Source organism: Rhincodon typus, chromosome 5 (assembly GCF_021869965.1).
Source record: "Rhincodon typus isolate 14 chromosome 5, sRhiTyp1.1, whole genome shotgun sequence".
Taxonomy (NCBI): domain Eukaryota; kingdom Metazoa; phylum Chordata; class Chondrichthyes; order Orectolobiformes; family Rhincodontidae; genus Rhincodon; species Rhincodon typus.
In genome coordinates, this window is record NC_063336.1 from 25,208,598 (window position 1) to 25,218,729 (window position 10,132).

General features: G+C 34.4%; 1 protein-coding gene across 1 annotated transcript in view; it reads left to right on the top strand.

Moving 5' to 3' along the window:
- Positions 1-411: 411 nt before the first annotated feature.
- Positions 412-10,132, top strand: part of LOC125483132 (protein lin-28 homolog B-like) — a 73,339-nt gene continuing 63,618 nt past the window's right edge. The window contains exon 1 of the mRNA XM_048596910.1: positions 412-628. Coding sequence (XP_048452867.1) covers positions 620-628 — 9 coding nt within the window. The 5' untranslated portion in view covers positions 412-619. The remainder of the gene's footprint in view (positions 629-10,132) is intronic.

Consider the following 10,132-nt stretch of genomic DNA (forward strand, 5'->3'; position numbering starts at 1 on the left):
TGTGTAGAGGTCATATAGAAATTATATTAAGTTTAACGAAGGGAATCATTGTTATTGGATTTCGATTAAAAAAAAATAAGCACTGCTAGTTGCAGCGCGTACTTGGATCACAATTTGCATGCAAAAAAAAACGAGCAATTCTGGCTTTATTCCAGAGAGGTAACGGGATTTCAAATACAATTCATACGTAGAATTAGCAATTAGAAAGCGAGAGTGAACCATCAACATTGAACAGAAGTGCACTGGTCTACGCAGCGAGCCAAACATCGGGAGGGTTAAAGAGAAATGCGGTTTGGGGTGGGTTTGAGGGAGGAGAGATGTTTGCATTTGCGAAGATGCAAAAAAAATATCTGGACAGCTTTGAGTTGCACAAGCAGCAGGGCTCGCCCTTGTACGGCTGGTGACGGGGAAGCCCCTGTCGAACTGCATGACGTGTGAGGCAGGGTGAAGTGTGTGACCAAGAGTTGGGGATTCCCTCTCGGGCTGCACGGTTTCCAGGTTGTTGGGCAGCTCGGCTAAGTTTTCATCCTCAACATTGCCTCTTTCCGCCCTGAACCCGGCACTGCCTCTTCAACAGCAAAGAACATTCGGGCAGGAAGTGAAATAAGTCTCAAAAAAAATGACGCACGTAAGGTAAGAGTGAAAGAAATATGTGACCCTCCAGTTTTATTGGCAGCCTCTTAAACGCGATCTTGTCCAACCCGTTCGTTGCGACGCGAGAAGCGCTAAATTGTTAACCTAAATAAAGCCCGTCTATTCCAGCGGACAAAGCGTTCCCTGTTGCAGCGTCGGGCTATCCAGAATTGGAGGAGATGAATGTTCTTCCGGGTTCACTCGCTGTGTATATATATATTTTTTCTCTTTCTCTATCTCATGATTTAAAGAGACAGCAATATTTAAAAATAAGGAAAACTGAACCCGTCGTAGAATTTCACGTTCGAGGTTAGAAACTGAACGTGCCAAAAACATACACACACAAAAAAAAGACGGAATCCCACGTAAGTAGTTTGTGGGATATTAAAAAAAAATTGCGAGCTAACACGTGCAAGTCGCTTGGTGGCAAAAAGGGGAGGGGTGGAAAAGTTTTGCAGGTCTGCTGTTTATTTTTTCTCCTTCTTTGCGTGTTGTTTTGGAAGGCGGCACCCCGCTGCTGTCGTCTCCAGTCTCTTGCCCTCCCCTGAATGCTGAAGGTGTGTATATGAGAGGGAGAGAGAGCGAGCCCGGGACTCGCTGCTGATTGTCACCTGGGGCACGAGGGGGCGTCGCGCGGACCCGGGCCACTCCTAAAGGAGGCTCTGCTCTCACCCCCGGGGGTGATGGTGATGATGCTAATGCTGTCGCTGCAGTCGTAAAGCCAAACCCCACTCGCTGCCATTCACCAATTTCACCCCCCCCCCACCTCCCCCCGTCAATGCATCCTTACGGCGGCCTTCTTTTCTTTTCTCAGGAATTCGGGTCTCATTTGGGTACTTTCTTTTAAAATGCGCAAGAAGGTGCATGTGTGCACCATTTTTAAAATGTATGTTTCTCGTTCACTCTTTTGTTTTACTCCACGGTATGGTGCTTGGATGCTTACAGCGGCGTGATGGTTATGACGGAAAAGTGCATTTTCTTATGATCAGTTAAAATTTGTTGCGTTCGTGTGAAGCGACTTAGCACGATTCGTTCACTTATTTTGTTTGAAATCCCCGGTGAACTTTGCTGTTGCTATGTGATCTGTAAGAGTAAATGATTTCCTTCCGCTCGACTTTAAGTGGATCAGGGAATAGAAAGTCGCCATTTTGATTCGTTGTCATTGGCAGTTTTACACGTCCGAGGTATTTAAAAATAAAGCAAGCACTTGGAGGGCATCTGTTTTCTGACTCCTTCATGTTTTTTTTTCATGGTTTTCCACGTCTGTTGTTATCGGGGCACCGATCTAAACTGATGCATGGGCCTTTTAGTCTGAAAGTTGTGCTACGAGAAGTTATGTGTATTTTTCTGCTTTCATTGAAAAGAACAATTGGAATTTGTAGAGCCTTTGAGGGATTTTTACTTTCCCAGTAGTAAATTTGAACATTTTTGCATCTAGTACACTTCCCTTTTCTCCTGTTGTTTAAAGAGTTTTATCCCTCGCAGATAATTGTTCTGAGGGAGATGTCGTAAAAATACATCCATAATTGAATTATTTTTTTGTAAACTGTGTAAGACCAGAGGATTTGTCTCTTCTTTTTCGAAAGGTAAAGGAGTGTTACAATTGCTGGAAAAAAGATAGCAATACTGAAATTCTTTACTATCAAACGAATGTTAATATATTCATTGTAACTAGATGTTGACCATCACCTCAGGCTGGAGTACTCCAAGAGTGTGTCTCCATAATAAAAAGTAAAAGTTAGGACAATTTATTCATTAAACAAAACGGAGAAGATTAATGCTAATCTTTCTCCACTCTGTCTCCCCCCCACCCACCCCTTCACAATTTAAGACAATACACTTTAATTACAGGCCAAGTTAAAGTGTGGTTTGTGTTCTGAAGGTACGGTCTACCAGTCTTGCACTTGGATTCTTTGTTTCATGATGATTGTGACTGCACTTGAGAAATAATTGTATTATCTGCAGGACAGTTGAGTTCGTATAAATATGAAAGGCGCTACATAAATAAATAATAAGCATCACTATCACACCAAATATAAAGCCAGATGTAATGAGTCAGGCTGACAGGGCAAATAGAATGTTTTGGACAATTTGAATTTGTTCGAAAACATGATGTTCAAAAAATTAGAAAGTAATCTGCAGTCTTGTTTTTGAGGGAAAGAATAATCAATATGATGCTGCTTTGAAATTGCAGCTTTTACTCTTGATCATCAAGTAGTAATTTCTCCAATGATTCTGTTGAGTTACACAGAAAGCATTTTAGAAAATTATATATTTGTGAAAATGAAAACTTATGTTAATTACAATCTCTTACAGTAAAGGTTATCATTGGATTTAGGCATCCAAAATCTCAACCAAAACGGTTTAAAATCTCAACCAAAATGTAGCAAATAGCATGAGTTGAACATATACTTGTGTTTAGCTAACCTTTGCTTAATTGACATTGTATAGTATTGTATTTGTTTGCTGCTTTGGTGTAACCAACTAAATTACTTAAAACATTTTTTTGTCCAGAAGTATTCTATAATTCCCAACTTTTAACATAATCATGTTTTTTACTGGAAGAGATTGGTTTGTAATATTTGGCATGCAAAACAGTTTTTTGGTCGGTTTTGGGTAGGAAAAATTTAGATTGGTTTGAAGCCTGTTTTATGTGTATCTACAGAAGTTTATTATTTGATTTATCATTTTTTTGAAACAAACAAACACACCATGGAACAAACCATTAATCTACCTCCTAATGAAAGTAGTTTTCAATAAAATGGCTATAAATTGAAAAAGACATTTCACATTTATTTCCACGTTTAAAGATGGAAAATATTGTCCATGGGTTTAATCACACTAGACAGGCAATCATAAAGTAAATACAAAACATGGTTTTCTTTTCAAAAAAAAAGTATTTTTAAAAGAAGAGGAACAATAAAATATAATAGTTCAAGTTTTTGAAATGCAAACCATCTTGAAAACTTTTGGAGATGGTGTGGGGCAAATAACAACAGGGTGATTTTGTTTGCAAAAAAAATTGTTTGGAGCTTCACATCTAATACGCTAGTCCAATTGCAATTAAGTCTTCTATGGCAGATATCTTATTTTTCTAAGTTTGTATTAGTATATAACTTGTAATTTACTTCACATTTAAAAGTGAATATAATGTACGCCACTTATTGGTATAAATCTTGTAAGTAGGGGACATGAAATATACATATTAGATTGTGATGAGAATAATATTTTTTTAAAAATCTTTAATTGTACAGAGGGAAAAAGTGCGCCTCTGTCAGCTTTAGGAACGCTTCGTGTAGCAGTTACTGTTTCCTCCTGACTAGTAAAAAAGTATTTGTTTTTCTTTATTCAATATGAACATGTTTCTGTTTTTTTTAGGTACTTGTATCTAACATCGGTTATTGCTCTAGATTAAAACGTTTTGGGAATTTAACTAGAGAAGTTCTAATTCGTTTTGACACTTGAGATTTCAGTAACAAATCTAAGTAACCATGCGATTAGACATTACTGAAGTAAACCTGCCATTGATTGGATTGCATTGACCAGCTGGAACATGTACAAAACTTGATATATTATAATAAATGAATATTGGAGACCTATTATCTTATCAAAGCAAGTAAAAGCATGCAATTAAACCCAGTATTTCAGTTCTCATTGGATAGAAATCTTCCATCTTATAATTCCACAAATCTTTTTATAAATATTTATAACTCTTGGTGTATATTGTGTATTTCAATGATAAGTTTAATTTCATGAACAGTGAAATACTTTAGTATGCAGCAATGCTTATAAAGTGGCTGGTTTATTTAGAAAGATTACATCACTGGTTAAAGGGCAGCTGGGTTATGCAATAAATGCTGTCATAGTCAGCAATGCCTATATGCCATGAGTGAATTTTTTTAAAAATTGAATCGTATAAAAATTAGAAAATTTGAGATGAAACGTTACAAAAATGGTTGTTTATAAGCAAATAGGAATTAATTACATTGACTGTGTTTACTTCAAAAATTAAATTAATTCATAGCAATCCTGATCCAATAATATGCTCAATGGGGAAACATAATAAGTCAGAATTCGTATAAATTTATTCTACTGCTCATAAATGACCTGTTAAGTTTAGGACCAAATGTAATGTTGCTATTTAATCAAAAAGATTTTAAAAAGTTAGAAAAAATATTTTTTGTTGATTTAACACATCATACTCATTGAAGTTCAAACAGTAAAAGCTTGTTTATTTAAAAATGAGTTTGTAATAATAACATTTATGGGCTCCTTAGCATTGTTAAGTTTCAAAATGTTCGCTCGCTGCTATCATTTGCAATGATAATGTAGAGTGGTGATACAAATGTAGTGTTTTATTACATATCATGAAGCTGAAAATGATTCCTTTAAAGCATTAAATAAGGGTATATCATACAAGTAGGAGAAAATGTTAATGCATTTCATTAAAAATCCAAAATGCTTTTTCTAATGGTGCAGATATTACTCCTTGGTTACAGTTGTACAATAAAACTATGGTCTCCAATAAACTTTTTTTAAAAAAGTTAAATTATTACTTGAAATAGTATTTTCTTAACTTCATAAACTGAAGAGTCAAGTTCCCAGGAAGAATTCCTTGTTATATAAAATGTTGTTCTGCAAATGCAATTCTTGCTGGTAGCTCACTGCATGAAGCGGGGTCTGACTTGATGAATGGTCTTTGGTGCCTGTGGGCCATGTTTTTTTTCTGAGATGGAAAGGAAATGGTACAGCTTATGTGTGGTATCTTGCAGACTGACACTGCCATGTTAATTTTGAGCATTTTAGTTATCTTCTAGATGTGATGTTTCATGAAATAGGGTTGTGTAACATTTAAAATAGGTATTTAAATGTTTGATATTAATGAAGAAATATATGCTAACCTCATTTAAATCACAGCAGTTTGTTTATTGTCAGGCACACAATGCAAGGCACTAATGTATCCTGGAGTGTTTAAAAGCCCAGCTGGCTGCCAGTTCAGAGAGGTTGCATCACTGTCTTTTCACTCAGTGACCTTGTATATCTTTGATTGCCTTGCACATATTTGATAAAATCAATCCAAGTGTTGAATATGAGGCCTTCTAGAAACTTAATTTCAGCTTATTTATAGATGTAAACAAATAGCTTTGAGTGGTGACAATTTGCGCAAGTAAGGTGATATCATGGAAGTGTACTTCCAATGACATAATGATTTTGTATGAAGTCGCTGACCGGAGTGCTGAATCAAGACAACAAAATTGATCATTACTGAAACTTGTTTATTAATCCATATTTGGAAGTACTACATGGCTTCTGAGCAGTACAACTTTTCCAGTAAGTAGCTTATTGTCAAAAAAAATTCCATTGGATTTTTCAAATGACGTAGAAAAATATCTTCACAGTCAAAAATCAAACCACAACACAGTTGTGAATTTTTTTTTGTGGGGTGGGGAGTGGGTGGTGGGTGCGCAGGAAACTAGAGTGAGGAAATAGAATTTAAAAAATTAGGAACTTGTACTACATGAAAGGTTTTTTTTTTCTATATTGAAAAAGTGGCCATATTAGTTTGCAAGGAAAGAGAGGATTACTACCAATGCTAGGCTATATTATGATATCCCACGACATTATAGAAGTGGTCCAAAGTTATAGTTTAATAATTGTTTATAAAGCTTTAAAATGTTTCCAAAATTACAAACAGACACATCAGCATACAAATCATGAGTAAGCCATTTATTCCCCCCACTCTCCCCAGCCTGCTTTGCCATTTAAGAAGATCATGACTGATCAGATTATGGCCACATCCATAGTTCCAGTTGCTACCAATTAAAATTAATTCTGTATGGTTAAGCATAACATTCACATAGCTGGAGAAATTGTTCATTTTCTCCTGGACAAGTATATAGTACTTTTCACAGTATCTAGCCATATTGTCTGAGAAATTGTGACGTGTCACATTAGAAAATGAGAATCTATCAATATTTAATATCCATTTATCATTGCACCATAATGAGGTGTATGCCTAATTATCTATTGTAATACCTGATATTAATCTGGAAATCAATTAGATTATTTTGTTCTTTTTTTAAATATATTTAGATTCATGGCAAATTTATTAAAAAATGGAAAACAAACCTTTTCTAATGTGGTTGTGTTCCTTGACAATGTTAACTTCAATTGCATGAAATATAGGCATAATATATTAAATGTCGTTGTGTTGCAGTTATTGGTATTAGTTTAGCGTAATTATATCGAATTAGAACTTGCAGGGTAGGGGAATCCCATTACTACTTTTTTTAAAAGCGTGAGACTATATTTATCTGTCTTAGATCATGCAATGGGTTAGCATAATTACATGCATGCTGATACCAGTTGTCATTGAAAATCAAATATAGTGGCTTATTGACATTGTGCCTCCAAGAATAGAGTCTGAGGATATACAGGATCATCAAATTAAAGGGCATAGGTGACAAACCAGGTGGAAGGTCACTGAGCTCATTTTGAACAGACCAGCACCAGTTTTCCTTTAGCTGAACAAAGGCTTAATTATTCAGCTTCGAAGCCTGTGATGACCAGTTACTGTGGTCAGTCCAGATTGAACTGGCAGGATATATTTCTGCTGGGAACTAACTAATTGATGTCTTAATCTGTGCCTGCATTTCCAAGCGCACACACGCGCACAGACACACACTTAAAGCAGTAAAACCTTAACACTGAAAAGAAGTTTGTTAAAAGAATGGCTTCAAAATGTTGTACTTTACAATATCTCTCCATTTTAGTTTATTATTAATGTGTATAATTTTCTTTTACTTGCTTATCATTATAATGTGAAATAAAAAGATTGAAAGAACAAATTGTTCAGAATGCTACTAAATGTTTTTTTTACATTGACATATTGGAGGAAATTGATAATAATTAAATACAATAATGAATTTCCCAAAAAAAAATTCATGTATGTTAAAATTTTGATCTTGTGTATACCCAGTGGTCAGTCTTTTGGATTTGGCTCTATTGAATCAAAAACTGCAGGCAAATAAGCCATTACTGCTTAAACGTTTCTTAATAGCATTCACAAGCTAATATTACCAACAATAAGCATACCAAGTGTTTCATCTTTAGGGATAATTAAGAATTAGCATTTTACATGTTTGAATCTCTTAAAGTACTGTCTTTTATAATTAAGACAACATGGACAACTCTTGAGTGATTCAAACCTGATCGTTTTTCTAAGATAAAGACACATGCCAAAACATTTAAACGTCAACTCTGGAATGACAATTAATTATTCAATAATTCTACAAATGTGAAGGAGTGTTGTAGTATGAGGTCATGTCCAAAATGAATGAAACAGAATCAGAAAGTCAACAATTAAAATATATCCATTTTAATATAGACTTATTTGTGTAATTAAAAATTTATAGCCAACCTTAAGATTTACATTAAATTTCTGTTTGGTTATCAATTGTTACAACTTCAATTACTGATATTTTCAAATACTCTTGCAGTTCAGTTTCAAAAGAAACAAGTCACTACGGAAGTAAATGTTTTAATTTGAGATCTGGTTATCAAATTATGATATTTAGTCACAAATGTGCACGAGCTATTTGTCTTGCTAGTTTTACTTCCCTTCTATTCTCTCTTGCTACTCAATGCATGCTTTGGAATCATTGTCTCTTTAGGAAGTAGTATGTGGCTGCAATAGCAAAAATGAACCACAATGGTCCATAGATACCAATAAAGCATGTGATTATCTTTTAACAAAAAGATTAATTAAAAACCAGAAGTTAATCTTTCTGAAGATGTTTTTGTAGCAATTGGACTTTGTTTGTCAGACGCAAGTTCAGAATGTTAACAGAATTCATGTCCAAAAACAATGCACTCATAAATATTAGCAAGTTAATCTAAATTGCTAGATTGTTTGCAGAGATAGAATGTCATAAGCAGCATCCAATTATAAAAAAAATCCAACTTTTGAGCAGTAGCATAGAACCAGTTAAATGTTGTTATGCAGTGGCTTGCAAAAAATGACTGTCTAATATAAATTATGATTAGCATCAGTGTTTCTGCATCAAGCATTGCTGAATGAGTAAGAATAGTATAAATATTAAGGTGCAAATTTTAATTTTATGATTTTCATCTGAGTAAAATAAGAAAAGATATTATTGGAGACCTAAATGTGTGGTACTGGTAGATAAATATCTATTGCTTAAATATGGAACATGAAAGTTCTTGTGACTACCATTCCACCATCTTAGTTGAAGTACCAATCGTCCTATTGTAGTTTTAAGATAACCTCCTGTAAATATTTAATGCTGGTTCTGTTTGAATATTTACAAAAGTGTTGTTTGTGGTTTTTCAAGTAAAATAGTCAACTTTATTTTGTCACTTATTTTAGACAGTGACTGACTCTACACTAGAATTCAAAGCAAAACTTTAAAAGTAGAAAATTGATCATGGACAATTTGCATTTTAGATTGTTTTACTGTTCATATTAATTATCTAAAATAAGTTTTAATTAATCCTCAGTTTGTCTTATTTCAAGATTTTCCAAATTTTAGTTGCTTCCCTGTAAATTTCTGGTTGAAAATGTCTTCTGACAATTATTACATTTTCTATGTAATCTGTCACACAATTCCAAAACTAAACCATCTTCAAATAGGAGAACTATTTTATGTGACCACGGTGGCTAGCAGCAAAATAAACCTCGTTATCTTATGAAATAGAACAAACTGCTTAAACATATTGACAGAATATAATGCATCAATGTGTCTCAAAAATGTTGAAATGCACAATAGGAGGTATTTTGCAAATACTAATCTAATCATCGGGGTTAGATAAATACATGCCAAGTATTCTCACAATGTAATTTTATTTGGATAGATGATTAGATTACATCTTTTTAAACTCACTCCAGTGCTTAACTATTCACTTTATTCATGCCCAGAAGATACCTCCAAGGTTATTGGGGGTGGGAGAAAGCAATGAAGCAATATCAAGAGATTTGATTTTTGTTTTGCAGAATGTAATCCCACAGCAGGATATAACTTCTGGTAGGATAAATTATGCAACAGTGTAACGTATCTCACATACCAGCTGTCTTGCAGTATTGGAAACCAAAGTGGTATAACCTTCATCATTATTAGTAGCTTTAAGATCAGTATTGATTTTTTTTTTGTCTGCAATTCTTCAACTTTCCTGTTTTAATCCAGGAAACATTCTTCTAGTTTCTGAAACAATGAAGCTGATATTGGATAGTTTACTGTTTTTAGATTTGCTACTCATTGTCTGGCACCAACAAATATACCCAATTAATTTTAACAGTCAGATCCAGTGAACCTTCTCAATGGACCCAAAATGCTAACTCTGCTTTCTCTCTATGCTGCCAGGTCTGTTGTTTTTATTAAGAAAAAAATGAAAGAACTGCAGATGCTGTAGATCGGGAACAAAAACTGAAGTTTCTGGAAAAACTCAGCAGGTCTGGCAGCATCTGTGAAGAAAAAAAAGT